Source organism: Caretta caretta, chromosome 2 (genome assembly GCF_965140235.1).
Source record: "Caretta caretta isolate rCarCar2 chromosome 2, rCarCar1.hap1, whole genome shotgun sequence".
In the NCBI taxonomy this organism is placed as follows: Eukaryota; Metazoa; Chordata; order Testudines; family Cheloniidae; genus Caretta; species Caretta caretta.
Window position 1 is genome coordinate 118158426 of NC_134207.1, and position 16285 is coordinate 118174710.

At 42.4% G+C, this 16285-nt stretch overlaps 1 protein-coding gene across 2 annotated transcripts in view; it reads left to right on the top strand.

Annotated features, from left to right (window-relative positions):
* The window catches only part of F13A1 (coagulation factor XIII A chain), a 171163-nt gene extending 157531 nt beyond the window's left edge, over nucleotides 1-13632 (top strand). For both annotated transcript variants that reach the window (XM_075125389.1, XM_048839785.2), the window contains exons 13-15: nucleotides 898-1058; nucleotides 5863-5999; nucleotides 11012-13632. In XM_075125389.1, the coding sequence (XP_074981490.1) occupies nucleotides 898-1058; nucleotides 5863-5999; nucleotides 11012-11165 (452 nt within the window). In that variant the 3' untranslated portion in view covers nucleotides 11166-13632. The remainder of the gene's footprint in view (nucleotides 1-897; nucleotides 1059-5862; nucleotides 6000-11011) is intronic.
* The last annotated feature ends 2653 nt before the right edge of the window (nucleotides 13633-16285 follow it).

Below are 16285 nucleotides of genomic sequence, written 5' to 3' on the forward strand. Positions count from 1 at the left end.
TTACTAATGTTGGAAAAACTAGACTGGAGTTTGCTCAGGCAAGGAATCAAGATACATATTGTGACTGATCGCCTCCTAGATGATCTATGTGAGCTTCTGCACGTTGAATTCTAACACCGTTGCTGGACTGAGAGTTGCAGAGAATCATTGATTTTAACTGTATTGAACGGCATCTCAACATTCCAGCCCAGGGAGCTATTCTTTTCAATAATGATCATCCAGGACCAGAGTGACAGCTCTCAAGAGAGCGGGGTAGTGCTTGTCCCTTTGCCGTGTGGTGCATGTAGTGTTGAGGTAGGTCAACAGCGGGCATCAGCAATGAGCCCTGCACTGAGGAACAGGAAACCTTGCCAGTAGCACTGTGTGCATTCACACCTCCAATTGGCTGCTGTTACCGCCTGCATGGGTACCCCTCAAAAATAAGTGGAAGGGGTATGGGAACGAAGTAGAGAAGTAAACATTTAGAGGGAGATTCTCCAAGGGCATTTCAGCACCTCACTGTCCCATTAAAAGCCCATGGGAGTCATTTAGTACATCTTGTTTATATTACGGTAGTGCCTCTGAGCCCCAGTCAAGGATCAGGGCTTCATTATGCTGGGCACTGTCCAGACATGTAACAAAGAAGATAGTCCCTGTCCCAGACAGCTCAATCTTAAATGACAGGTGGTGCACAAGAGGAGGACAAAGGTAACATACGAAGAAAGTTGTAGCAGAAAAGGAGGCATTGCAGCTTTTGTCTGACTACCTAACTCCCATTTGTGCCTTTGACAGTCTCTTCAGTGGAGGCAAATCTGTACTGTGTCTGCAGGGCATCAGCAGGACTGAAAGTAATAACCGGTAACTATACTGCTTTCAAGCTTCAGTTTTATTGTGTGCGTTTGTTTTTTCTCCCATCAGCTAAAATTTCTGAGGTCTTAATCAAATCAAGTGAGTACATGAGTCAGCTGCTGGAACAGGCCTCTTTGCACTTCTTCGTCACAGCACGTCTCAATGAAACGAAAAAGATTCTGGCCAAGCAGAAGACCTCTGTACTGCAAATCCCCAAGCTGCACATCAAGGTCAGTTTCAGGAATGCAACAAAGGAACCTAGCAACTATCCTGAGTTCAGGATACATTCTGCATCACCATCACACAGACCTCTACTACGTATATCTACAGGTTGGGCCAGCACTTAGGTGGCTAACCTGGGGGTCTTTTTTCAAACAAATTTAAAAGCTAATGTTATGAACAACTTAAAACAGAGTCATATATAAAAATAAGTAGAGTTGATTGCATCACCTCTAGTTCGGTTGCCTCATGCTTCCCACTCGGACCCCGTTTTCAGTTGCTTATAACTTTGCCAGATTTTAACGTTTTGGCTGAAATTTTCCATGTTGTTGTGTGCTTGAGGCTGAATTTATTTGTTGTTTTTTGAAAGGCTCAGCAAAAATGAAGAAAATATGTTTTGCGCATGTTAAACATATTCTTACAACTGTTTTGTTAAGGTCTAGCACTTCCATGCTTTGGAGAAGGGACTTGAAATTTGGTAGGGACATCACCTTGATGTCAGGGATGGGCCTTTTGCCATCCCCAGGAAAATTCACCCAAGCAGGCAAAAGTTATGAGCCTCTGAAAACTCTCATGAAATACAAAAGTGTCACTATGGTCTAATTAGAGAATGTAAATGATTATCAGTATGGTCTTCAGAGAGGATTCTGTTTTACAGAGCATCTCCTAGAGAAAACGAACAAGTCAAATTAACTTCACTTATCTTCAGTAGCCAAATTTAAAAAATGTATAATCCTGTATCTTCAGTATTCAGACAGAACCTCTGACACAAAATCCCCAGGTTAAGCTCCAAAATAGCTTATTCACCCTCCTTTGTTGTGATGAAAGAATAATTAATGAAAGCGATAGGTTTTAGCCCAGTAACCATCTATTCTATAAACAATAAAAGCTTACGGGGACCTGCAAAGGGTAAAAAAAAAAAAATAAATTCGTTTTGTGCCCTATTTGCTGCTTTGTCATGTACAAAGGTGTCCTGCTTTTTGTTTTGTTTTTCTTCTTTTACGTGCATGTAAGATAGAGGTGATAGGGACTTCTGCTCAATTTTAATTTTAGAAATGTGAGCAATGCAAATCTCGTCTTCCCGAACTTTCTTGGGAGACTTTGATATGTGAATTGGGTGACTACTTAATCCTTAAGTAAGGGGAAAGGGTGAAAAATACTATTCCCCATATGTCTTCATATATACATCTTGATCTTTCTATGTCCGACTAAAAGATCATTGGAATTAACCAATTAATGGGGAAAATATACCTCTTTCAAATTTAGCTTGAAGCCAGGTCTCAATAAGAAGTGTGCTAAGGTGAAATTCTGCTCAGTTACATCTGTGTAAACCCAGAATAACTCAGTTCTTATGGAGTTAAGTGCTTTTGATCACAGGAGTTAAGTAAATTAGGTGCCCAACTTCCATTGATTTCAAATCAATTTTGAAAATCTTACTAGGGGCCTGCCTGCAACTTTAGGCACTTTTGACATTTTGATCCTAAACGCCTTATCCTGTACCACTGAAGTCAGTGGGAGTCTTACCTTTTACTATTTCAGGGTGGGGGTGATCAATCCCTAAGTGAGGATATCAGGATTTGGCCCATAGCAATCTCTTAAACTATTAAAAGTAATGTTAAAAACAAAGTACTACTGACTAGAATTGGTCAGTGAAGTAGTTTTTATCCCCAGTGGAAAACTTCTGAGTTTTTGTCAACTCCTCCCGCCCACACCAAGTGTTGATGGAGCAGGGGGTAGCTAGAGTTTTTACTTAAAGGGCTTTTGTTTTTTCATTGAAAAAACAATTCTGGATGGGAGGAGTGGGGTGTGATGGGTTGGATCACAGAAACCCCCTTGGGGCTCCAACTGATGTGCCAAAACTGCTTCTGCTCCTGCTTTCCTGCCCTGGCAGCTTGGGACTTCAGAGCCTGGCCTGGTTTGAGCCAGACCCGCTAGCCTGCTGCAAACCCAGACCCAAGCGTGAACCACATCCCCTAACAGCTGTAGGCTTAATTGAAAGCAGCTTAAGAAGTGTTCCTGTCTTTAACACTCAGATGCCCAACTCCCAGTGGGGTCCAAACCCCAAATAAATTAGTTTTACCCTGTATAAAGCTTATACAGGGTAAACTCAAATTGTTCGCCCTCTATAACACTGATAGAGAGAGATGCACAGCTGTTTCCCGCATCTCCCCCTCCCTACCCCCCCAGGTATTAATACATACTCTGGGTTAATTAATAAGTAAAAAGTAATTTGATTAAATACAGAAAGTAGGATTTAAGTGGTTCCAAGTAGTAACAGACAGAACAAAGTGAATTACCAAGCAAAATAAAACAGAACGTGCAAGTCTATGTCTAATACAGTAAGAAAATTGAATACCGATAAAACCTCACCTGCAGAGGAATTCCAGTAAGCTAGCTTTCACAGACTAGTCTCCTTCTAGTCTGGGTCCAGCAATCACTCACACCCCCTGTAGTTACTGTCCTTTGTTCCAGTTTCTTTCAGGTATCCTGGGGGGTGGAGAATCTATTTCTTGTGCCAGCTGAAGACCAAATGGAAGGGTCTCCCAGGGGTTTAAATAGACTCTCTCTTGTGGGTAGATACCCCTCCTTCCCGTTGTGTAGAATTCCAGTTATAAGATGGAGTTTTGGAGTCACATAGGCAAGTCACACGTTCATGCATGACTCAGAACTTACAGGTAGCAGCCATGGTTCACATGCTACCTTGAACGTCCTCATGTAGACTTCTTATGTGGATTGGAGCCTTCCAAAATCCCTTTTCTGTTAAGTGCTTCTTGATTGGGCACTTAACTTGTAAATTCCTTTCTAAAGAAGCTGACTAAATGCTTTACTAAGGCTACTTAAAAATCAAGCAAGTATACAGCCAATATTCATTACTTCAAATACAAAAATGATACATGCACACAAATAGAATTAATAGATTCAGTAGATCATAACCTTTACAGAGATATGTTACATGGCATATGTAGCATAAAACATATTCCAGTTATGTCATATATACATCCATAAGCAGATTTCCGTAAAGCCTTAAGGGGTGCACTGTCACAGGGGGGACTCGATAAAAACTTGTCTGTACCACTAACATCAATTTGAAGATGTAAGAGGGTCTTTTTGACTGAACTGTCACAAATGTGGCTATTAGTGCTATCATTGCACATCAGCCATGTGGTGTTATACACGCAGTGTTTTACTTCATCTGCGCTTCATCCATTTCCTATTCTTATATACAGGGGGTTTTGAGAACAACCAAATAGAAAGGTTATATACAGAGAACAGGCTGAGCTGGAGTTCCCTCCAGAGCATTAAAGAGGAGTGCAAAAGAATGGAAAGCTGTGCACAAGACCTTAGAGGATCCTGAGTGACACAAACCAGCGCTCCTAATTTTATACTATGGAATAGGGGAAAATATTTCAGTAGTCCATTCTGGAGTGTCTAATCACCAGAGTGAGAAAAGGGACTAGATAAACAGCACCAGGAGCATTTTCTTCCCAGGGACACCTGCTTTCTCCTGGGAACACTTCCTACACCGGGAGCTGAGACAGAAAGAGGAAGTGGGCTTGGAGTAGGATCAACTACCCCAACTCTTAATTTATGATGGATTTCTCAGGAAGCTGCTTAAGCCAGCTTTGTGCTGCTCAGACCCAAGAATTGGACCTGAAGGAAGTGAAACCCCTTTTCTAATTCCAAGTTCCACCCCACTCTGCTGGCTGGTCTTACAGCTACAAGTTTGCATATTCCTACAGAGCCTAGTACTTTTTTTTAAGTCAAATTAAAAAATGGAAGACCCTGCACACACACACAAATCATGATAGTGCTGTTATAGACAAGGGGCTGTGCACAATTTCATGCATTGCCTGAAGAAAGCAGAGTTGTTAAAACAAACAAGATCCCACTCTTCATCCTCTATCATTCACAAACCCTATGATTTGGGGTGCTGAACATCCACCCCATGAAGTGCATGGAAGGTGGGGACGCACTTTGTCTCCCAACTGTGATGTAATCAGAGGTCCCCCTACCAGTCCAGAACTAAGGAGATCCTCAGAAGTGACAAGGAAGAAAAGGCTGTTTCAGTCTGGAAGCCAGTATGCCAGGGACAGTGGGAGTGAGCATAGTGTAAGAACAGCAATAGAATAGAATGAGATCTACAGGGTTTCTTTCTGTCCAGTACCTCAATACAAAATCCTCTTCGTAATACTCAAGGCCCCTAACTTAGCCATCATACATAAAAAAAAGTCTGTCTCTTATCGTGCTTTAATAGACCTGTATGCATTACTCCATTTTAATTGTATAGCAGGTCCTTCTGTGGTTCTCTTATCCTCATTAGCAGACATGTTATGAAATCTTCCTGGACAGATTGTGTGCAGAAGTGAGGTGAAGCTTGGCACTTCTCTCGCGCTTTTTCCGCCTCAGCATACTTCTGTCTCAGAATACAGCAACGTTCACTGTGGGGAAACCCACATTTAAACCAGTGAAACATTTGCCTGGTCATTGTATCCACTGCAATAAAGAATGCAGTGAATGGCCAGTCACCCCAGCGGCATCTAGGTATTTTAACTAGTTTTGATTTGTAAAGAGGTGAGCACCAAGAAAAGAAACACGGTTCCAAATGTTGGGGGGCATGGAGGGGGGGAGGGTTGTAGTCTTCTCTGTGCATGACCAAGCCCAAGAAACTAATAGCTCACTTTACATTGTTTCGGTCTCAAAAAGCCATCCGTACAAACACACATTTTGTTAAATGTGCATTTAACAACTGAGACTTTGCATGCCAAGATTTTATAATTTTCTGCTTATTATCTACATCCTTCCCTTGTTTTGTAGGTTCCTGGAGAGAAGGTAGTTGGTAAGGAAATGTCTGTGATAGTAGAATTCACCAACCCACTGAACCAAAAGCTTGTGAATGTCTTGGTACGTCTCGATGGACCTGGCTTACTGAGGACAACCACAAAAATGTTCAGGTAGGGAAGAGCATGGAAATAATGGGCTGTTCATTCCCTTCTCCCATATGGGATTTAGCACAAAATAACTATCCTTGTGGATCTATGTACTGTAATTCAAGCATATGCTTCTTATTCTAAGGATCTGTAATGGATGGAGGGGGAGTAACAGATGGAAGAGGTCAGTCTGTCACTGTGAAGGTTACTAGAGGGTTTTGGTAGTTGGGAAGTGGCTTTGGAGAAGTTGGCGGTGTGGGTAACTGCCAACTCTATTATTCTTTTATTTGTCATCTTTGTGTCATATCTAATCTCTGCCTCAACTACTCAACCACATATTGCCCACTACAAGGTGTGTGGTAAAACCATAAATAAGACCTGCTTTTTAGGGAGGGTGTTCCAAAAAGGGATTTCCCCCTCCCATTGATTCAGAGCAAGATTTTAAAAGATAGCTGCTTTTGAAAATCCCTGTATGCACCTATGTGAATCTAAATACCTTTTAAAAAATATCTGTCTCTATGGGTTTGATGGTGAAACAGCAGAGCGTGGAGGGGATCACTGTATTGAACATAGGAGTAAGTAACTGTGATCCTACAGCATCCCTAAATAGGTCTATCCTGAAATGCAGGGGCCGGGTGCAGGATGACCTCAAGTGTGAGAAACAGGAAAGTCTTATGTTGTTGGCCAATGTTTTGTTTCATTTATAGAGAATCTCATCACTGGCACAGCTGCTCCCAGACATAAGGGCTACATTTTCCAGAACTCACATTACATTTGAGTGTGATGTGGTGTGTGTGTGAAAACAGCAGAACTGTGTGTGCATAAAAGATTTTTGGATGCAAGTCTTATTTGCATGCACAAGTTCTGCTGTTGGCACGCAGTATTAGGTACTGAAATTTAGAAGCTGGATTGAGGCCCTGGTTCCTTTGAAAAATTGGCCTAATTCAGCAGTGGCATAAATGATAGCATATTTGCACATTGGCAATCTGATTCTGATCACACTTGGACTGATGTAAAAATGATTGGCATCAGATCCTGGATTGGAGTTGGGTAGAAAATAGGTGTTAAAGGGCACTGGACAATGTGTAACATGCACTACAGTTTAAGGCATGACTGAATTTGGCTCAGGATCTTCCACAGGGTTATCCCCAGTTTTGAAACTGGCCTTAATTATTAGGGAATCATTGTTTTGCAGCCTCTCTTATTCTAAAAGCTATGGCTGACTGTTCTCACCTTCAGGGAAGTGAGAGTTGTCAGGTGCATCCAAAGAAAGGGAGTTACCAGGAAACATGGTCAATCAAGTGGATACTTTGCTTTCTTCAAGTCACAGCTTCCCCCCCTCCCTCTTTAAGATAATGTCCTAGGACTTATTTAAAAATGGGGAATGATTAGCTGTGTCATTTGGAGATTTCATTTTAACTTTCCTTGGATGGATAAAGGCTGCAGGTTATGCACACAGGGGACAGACCATGGGTAGTTGTAGTTTATTTAAATAATAATCCCATTTGTCTCTATGTATTCAGGCTGATAAATGGCTGCAGTGTGTTGACAGCTCAGCACATTATTTAGAATCATTCATCACTAAGTTCACTCCCAGGCAAATATAATTAGGGCAGTTTGACTTCATTTGCAAAAAAGTTAGTCAGTTGGTTTTCTGGGGTTTTTTTTCTTTTTCCATCTCTATCCATCACTGGATCATCTCGGATTGGCGGTGGTCCCTTTGGTCTCTTGTAATTAGTTATTGTTTGGGGAGGGGGGTATTGAGGAGGATAAGAATTTAGAAATGGCTATAAATGCTCTCATATTTTTACAGTACTGACATATATATGGTTTGAGACAACAGGCAATGTGGTCCAGTGGCTAGAGCACTGGGCTGGGAGTCAGGAGACCAGGTTGTTTTTCCTGCCTCTGTCCAGTGACCTAGGCATGTCACAGGGCTATATATTGATGCTTAGCCATGGGCCTGAGTAGGGAAAGGAGTACGATTTGTGCAAACGCCTTTGACAGTTGCAGCCCCTGTAGTTGGGGGTATTGCCTTTGTACATCTCAAAGCTAACAACTGGCCACACAATTAACTGCATTATTAAAACGATTTAGGACCAGCCCATATTCAGATCCTCCTTCAAGTCGCTTTATCCTTTTCCAAAGCTCTGAGCTTGAATTAAAGGTGATGGAGGTGAGGAAGGATGGTTTAGTGCATAGGACAGTAGATTGGGACACAATCCCCAATTTAGCCACAGCCTCTTTGTGGTCCTTGGACAAGTAATTTAATCTACCTTGTGCCATCTGTACAATGAGGATAACAGCACTTCCCTAACCTCACAGGGCTGGTGTGAGGATAAATACATTAATGGCCACAAGACATTCAGTTGCAGTGAGGACAAGGTCATGTAAATACCTCAAGAGTGAACATACCAGCTAGAGGCCTGATACAAAGCCCATTTAAATCAATAGGAGTCTATTTATTTAAATGTGCTTTGAAAAGTTGATTTGTAGAGCCTGATCAGAGAGATCTAGTGCATGTGGAATGGCAAATTTAGGGTAATAATCTCCAAATTACATTTGTACTAAGATCGTACCTACAACAAGCATTGCATAAGAAGAAAAGTTTATAGTGTCAGTACACAGGGCCAGAGCCTCAGCTGGTGTAGCTCTACTGACTTTGTTAGAGTTATGGGTAATATTTTCAAAAGAACCCAATTGACTGAGAAGCCAAAGTCCCATTGAGAGTCAATGAAACATAGATTCTTGAAACTTTAATCTTATGACAGTTTACATGAGCCGAGGATCTGGCCTATGTCTGAAAATATATAACAAACAGTTGCTCTACCTAAAGGATCATGTAATGCCTTAATTGCTTCCCATATTGGAGATGTGTCTCTCTCTCACGCACACACAGAACTAATGGCATTTTAACTGGCACCATCATCTAAGTCATGTAATTCACTGTTCTGCCATCGTAAGTTTGTATTTGGTGAAGAGTCAGTTATAGGAGGACAGGTTGCATATACTTCATAAGGAACCAAAAACAAAATAAAAAAAAGAATTTGCTAAGAGCAGTTTGCATATATTCTCTTCAAAACAGCATGCTTTGGTTTTTTGCAGGGTGCAGGCCTTAAAGCTGCTCCAAAGTATTTTTGTGCTGAGCCTGGGACTTACTCAAGAAATCCCCATCACAACCTTGACTTTCCCCTGCCTTGAACCTAGTGTAGTCAGTTACATCTCTGCAGTGTAAAATGTTACCAAATCTGTCTTCTGCTTTTACTTACCTCATGGTAGTAAGCCACCTTGCACTCACTCTGTTCAGATGGTTACACAGAAGAGAGAATCAGGCCCCACATCACTATAACCTCACAATCCAGAAGTGTGCAGTTCATAATCCTCTTCCTTACTGCTAAAGGAAACAGTCTTTGTTTTTATAAATACCTAGCTCACATCCTCCACTGGTTCCATTAAGCAGGCTGCATTCCCCTAAACAGTCAGTCAATACCAATTATCTGTACACTGGACAGGGAGAAGGCTGTGAAACGGCCTAAAAAACACAAACTCAATATATGTGGCTGTCTGTGGGACTTAAACCTTAGCATAAAATTGAAAATCAACAGTACAAAGTGCAGTTTGTTGATACTATAAGCAATCAGGAGCCATACATAATGGAACATTGCAACTGCTAACAGCAGGACTCATAACATTTCAGCTTGTTTTCATGGACACAAGGAAGTGATCTTTAAAAGTGGACAATGACAAGATGCTCTCTGAGTACTGCAGTGTGAGCTGGCAGAGTGTTTCAATTCCCCATCACCACTCCTCCTGCTGGATATTTCTGAATAAAGAATGGTTTGATATACATTAGGGTGGGCAAACTTTTTGGTCTGAGGGTCACAGTGGGGTTGCGCAACTGTATGGAGGGCCAGGTAGGGAAGGCTGCCCCTCCCCAAACAGCCCAGCCCCTGCCCCCATTGGGCCCTCCCCCCCCTCAGAACCCCAGACCCATCCAACCCCCCTGCTCCTTGACCACCACCTCCAGGACCTCCCCCCCTGCTCCCTGTCTGACTGCCATGACCCCTATCCACACCCCCATCCCCTGACTGCCCCCCCTGAACCTCCAACCCATCCAACCCCCCTGCTCCCTGTGGCAGGCCAGAGCGCTGGCAGTGCAGCAAGGTGAGGCTGCAGGGGAGCGGGGACAGCAGGGGAGGGGACGGGGGCTAACCTCCCCAGCCAGGAGCTCAGGGGCCAGGCAGGATGGGCCTGCAGGCTGTAGTTTGCCCCACCTCTGCTCTACATACATGAATTTGCTTTCAGTGTATGCACTGGAAACTACAGCTAATCTTCTCAGGTCCTCCCAGGACCAGAGGGGAAGAACTGAACAACTAGACACAATCTGCTGAATGCTATTTTATGGCAGCATAGTGCAGATTAGGATGCTAAAATGAATACACATTCCTTGAGCCACCTAAGAGACTAGGTGAAATCCTGGCCCCATTGAAGTCAATGGTAAGACATCCATTGATTTCAGTGAGGGCAGGTTTCACCCAAAACTTAAAATTGAGCTGAAAGACTAAGTTTATACTAAAGCTCAGAATTTTGAGCACGATTTCTTGGAAACACTGACTAATGGGTCACATTCTCTGCTGTTGCAGGTCAGTGTAGCCACCTTGTCTTTGATGCAGTTTTGCCCATTTACACCCGCAGAGCATCTGATGCATTGAAGATAAGGGCCACCAGTATCCTATGGGATTGACAGAAGCTATGAATTTAAAAGAGGGGCAAATGTAAATTGAATAGCTGGACAAACTTCCTCCTAGTCAGATGTATTTGACTGAGAAATAGACTCCCAAAGGAAGCGTGGGAAATTTTAAAATTGGATTGGAAAAAAAGCCTAGAAAAGTGTATTGTAAGAACAATTTGGCAATTGCCAGGAGATGGGAGCAGTATGAAAACAAATGTAGATTAGACTTCAGATTCTGTATCGGGGTGAGATTTCTCACCCTGCCAATCTGTCAAAATATTGATATTTTGCTTTATAACTGCAGGGAAATTCCAAAGAATTCTACTTTGACCTGGGAAGAAAAAAGTTTTCCAAGACAAGCTGGCATTCGAAAGCTAATTGCAAGCCTGAATTGTGATGCCCTACGACATGTCTATGGAGAGCTAGACCTAGAGGTTGAAAGGAAACCACTCATGTGAACAAGACTTCACTTCTTCAGTCTTTCATTTGTCTGTGTTTATAGGGGAAAAACAGTTCAGAAATATTTTCAGCTCTCATTGTCCTAGAGATCCAAATACATTTACATGTCAATGAAGCAAAGTAACAGAACACACCAGGGAGGGTTGGGAATGCATTTATTTGGTTATGAGTGTTCCAAATTAAGATAATACTAGTTAAAGGCAACTTCAGGCCATATTACTCTAGTTCACGTGAATGTATACCCCTTTGCATTGGTACTGGGAGGGAGAAGGTTCCATTCTCCAAAACACTCTGAACTTTAGTTTTAATTAGAGCTTGATATTTCAGTGAACAAAAACTTATGAACTCATATGGTAAAAGATGGTTTATGTAACCTAAGGGGTTGCTTTATCTTGTGGTGGTAACGTTTCCAAATTCACAGAGCAGCTCACTTTGTTGAAAGGATTTATCAGGGTTTGGTACCTCAAAGCTGCTGCCAATTAGCACTCTGCTATGCCCTCTTGCTGTGTCCCCCACTCTGTCTGCTGCTAGTGTACTGTCCCTCTCATTTGTCCCTAGGCTACCATATCTCTGCCCAGGGATCAGTGCACCAAGCTCCCAGTTCATTAGTCAAAACCTTTCACCTCTGTTTAAAGGCTTCTGTCTTGCCACATCTACCTTCTCTCCTTACCACACTTAGTAGGGCCCTTATTATTCCTTCGTTCCATGTGTGTAGAAGACAGCTGGTGCTGACAGAAGGTGTTCCATGCCCCTTTATGGAGTTCAGGCTCCACAGACCTGGAAAGTGGACAACTAGGGATAGAAAGGTGTGGACAGGCAGCAGGCTGGGAGTCTCTGGGAGGAGTAGAATCCAAAGCCACCAAGGAAGCAAGTGCAAATGAATAAGTCCTCTCTGTGCTGTGGAACCTTTCAGGATGGTTCAAGAGGCAGCTGTGATCAGGTGAGCTCCTGGTATCTTGGTTTTTGCAGGAGCAGCATTCGTTAGCTAATAGGAGCCAGTGGGGCTGAGCATGGCAGATGCCCCTTAGTTTTGGGAGAGCTCCCAATGAAGATTGGCACAGATCTCTGGGTAGTCCCAGGATAGAGGATGGAATCATAGCTTCTTCCAGGGGGAGGGTACAGCCACATCCCCTGAGAGATGGAAACTCTAAAGCCTGATTTCAGTGTCTTCGCTCCTTTACAACTTATTCCTGCATAAGGAAGAAATGAGAAGCCTGGGGTCCCATTCTAAGACAGTAACAGCTATGGGTGGGATCAGACATTTCTATGGATTCCATTCTCACCGTTCTTCTTGCACCACTGCTACTCAGCTGAAAGGGAGGTACTTCCTGGCGTGTTCTGTGTAATGGTGGGGCTCTCAGGGATGCTGATGGGACTTAGGAGATCTAGGAGAGAGAGTGCTGCCACTGATACTGAGCCATATTAAGATTTTTCTAGGGGATTTGAATTTTACTCCTAAATACACATTTCCTCCCCAACCCCAAAACATACCTTGTTTCCCTGTGTGTATTATGAATGCCTACTGAAACACTTCACAGCATTTTATTCGTTATAAAACAAGTTGCGGGGGAGGGAGAGGGATGGGTCTCAAATTATTCTGCATCTACAGTAAAAACCTTTGCTTGCCAAGCTGTTGAGATTTACTGTATGGAAAAGAACACAGCTCATGCTAACAAACGGCATGTGTGGGATACTTCATCATTTTAAAGGGAGATGAGAGGAAGTGGGTACAAACCTCACATCTATTAAATAATATAGCTTTACTGTGCAGTTTATAGGTGACATGTTATCTGATCGAGAGAAAGATGCTTTGCCTTAACCTCTCCAGTCCCATGCTCCTCTTCTTTCCCCATGATCTCTGTGAGTGTGGGGAGGGGAAAGCCTCTACCCAGGTAAAAGTAATTTCTTTAGGACAAGTAAGTGCAGAAATTCTCTCAAGGACAGGCAGCTACCTAGGGGAGAGATGGCTTGCTTTTTTGTTAGAGTATATGGGACAAATTTTCAAACAGAGACACAAGTTGCACTTACAAAATTTTTATGCATACCTCATACTACAGTGCTGGGTATGGGACAGAAAGATAAGTACCCATTGCCTGCTTAAGTGGGCATGTTCACATGGGGAATGGGTAGGCGTATACCCAAAGAGTACCTGTTAGCACCTGGGCTTTAATGCAGCCGTGTTCACACAGGGTTTTGCCAGCTCAATTTACATTACCTCATTTGAAAATTTGTCCTTACTTGTCCAAAGGCTCTCAAGGAGCCCTCTGTGTTTAGCAGTTAACAGCATGCTGAAAATGCATTACAGCAAATTATGTTTAGTGATCATATGTTCCTTGCTCAATTCTACAGTATCTAATACAAAATATCCACATTTTGCTACTGAGTATAAATCTGCTTGCTTCTGTGCATTTTTAATTAGAACATAATAAAAACCTTAAAATAAAGCCAGTCTGATTATGCAATAGAGCTCATAGCCTGTGTTTTGTATCTTGAACTATCATATCTCCTACAATCCAGCAATATAGTACACTACTTGCAGCATCTGTTAAGGGGTTAAAAAATACACACAACTGGGAAAGCAGAAGGCTGCTTAAGAAACACATCAATAAGAAACTCCTCTCTGATACCAAGGAAAAAGCCCTTTACTTAAAATGTTTTCCCAGGGCCATTGTGACTATTATAGCCACTGCTTTGCTCCCTGGTTTATCAGCTGAGTACCCAATATATTTATCCAGCAAGGAAGTTAACATTTGCAGGACAGATCACAGTGACAGCAGAAAGACTCCATGGACTTCCCTGGTGTCCGAAACCCTTTAAATGGCCAATATTCTTTGAATGAAACCTCACAAACATCCCAGCTTCTAAAATAGGCACCTTTTAGCTAAATATACACTTAGCACTGTACAAACAGTGAGCTACACAATATCCCTGGAAGGCAGGCAAGTATTATTCCCAATTTACAGAGCTATAAAGTGAAGCGAAGATGTTTAGTGGTTTGACTAGCGTCTAAGGCAGACTCAAGACTACAAGAACTCTTAGCTCCCATTGCCTCCCCATTCTCTACAGAGAGAGAGTTGCCCAGCCAAACATAAGGAACACTGAATAAAAATTGAATAAGGACTCCAGAACTTGGGTCATAGATTTTAATGGGTTTGACGTGAGTAAGGGTCAGGATTTGGCCTAATTTACACATACGATGCTATATGGAGAATATATTCTATACACACCCTGCCATCCCCCAAACACAGGAAATGGGCCCAACCCAAAACCCCAGCTCCAATACCTCTGAACTTTGGGGAAGTCTAGAGCAAAGTTTGAACTTGCCAGCTGAGGCCTTCTTGCCAATGGGTTGAACTAAAACCATATGGATCCAAACTTCATGGCTCAGGACAATCTCTAGCAAAATTACACACATCAACAAAGCAAAACCCTGACCCCAGTGAGCACACAGGAGTAAAATACAATTGACAAATAGACTTTTCAGTTGCCTGCATGCTTTAGGGGTTCAGCAAGGTTTGAATGAGGAGAGCGAGGTCAGAGTGTGAATGTTGATTGGGGGTGTATTCCAAGTGTAAGAGAAGGCCTGAATGACAGCACAGAGCTGGAAATGGATGAATGAAACAAACAAAGCAGTGAGGGAAAGCTTGGGCTGAGTATATGAAGCAGTACAGGCTGCCAGAAAAATGGGGTCCAGGCTATAGACATGGTGGAGAGTTGCTGAATGCATTAAGTGAGAAGCTTGAACTGAATACAGAAGAAGGGGAACCAGTGCTGAATGTTAGGAGGTAGGAAAAAAACAGCCAGGATGAGGGAAAGAAAAATCAGCTTAACAGCAGTGTTTTGGACAGACCTAAGGAGAGAGTGAGCTGCCAGAGGGGAGGAGGTTACAACTGTTGAAGCAGGGAATCAGCAGAGCGTGTCTATGAGCTTGCAGTGGTGATGGCGAGGAGAGGGCAGAGTCTGCAGATGGTATAGAGGAAAAAGCAGCAGCTTTTAGCATCCCTGTAAGACCAATAGCAGCGGGTGCTTCACTTCCCCCACACACAGTGATGGCACCTTTACTCCAAAATTGCAATTTAGGGCCTTCAACATAAACATGATCATTTTAACAGCTGTAAAGTCAGAGTACAGCTTTGGTAAGTGACCAGCCTTATAGCATAGGGAGAGCCTGCTCTGGGCTGTGGATCCATGTTCATGTGAAGTTCAATTTAGCCATGAGTCTGACTTACATGAGTAGAAAAATGTATTCAGGAACAAGGTTCAGATGATTTTTATATTATGCTTTAGGAAAGCCCCTCCAAGTATGAAAGCGTTAAAATCAGGTACAATATATGTGCACCTTTTATACAGTCACCAGCTATTGGTTTAAGATTTATTTACTGTCTTTGACAAGACAAAGGCACTGTTGAAAAATTTTGCTTAAGTCCTAGTTTGCAAAGTGATTTGATTTTCAAAAAGACTTAGGTTCCTTAGTAACTTTTGAAATTAGGATCGAGGCTCCTAAGTCATGGAGGACTATTTGAAAAATCTTAGTTCAAGTCTCATGGGACTTTGAAAATGAGATTTAGGGCAACATTTTCAGAAGTGCCTAAATTTCCCTATTTGATGTTGTTTAAGTGCATTTTACTATAGTAATAACTAGTGATGACCTAAGGTTTCTTTAGTCCATTCATTAAATCCATCTGTACAGGCACCGGGGGTAGAATATTCAAATAATTATGGGCAAATATTTTAGATAGCTGAAGAATCAGCTGTTTTATGGACTGAATAGTAACCCTGACAAGCTGTGGTTCCTTTTTGTATTCTTAGCTCTGTAACTCTAGAGGTGGAGATTTTCAAAGGCTCAAGAGACAGGGGCCCAATTCCCATTAAAAAAAAATCAATAGGAGTTGGGTGCATAAGTTCTTGTTGACACGCTAAAGTTGTACGATGCTGGTACAGTTAAAGCAATAGGCAGCCCCCATCTGGGAAGGGGAATAAGCTACACATGTATCCAAACTAGGGGTGGGACCTAGAGCAGGTTGGAGGATTTTTAACAGACCCATATTCGGTTGGAATCTGCAGGTCCATTGAACTTGACATGCTTCAGGAACTCAGAGCGATTGCTCTGGCATTTCAT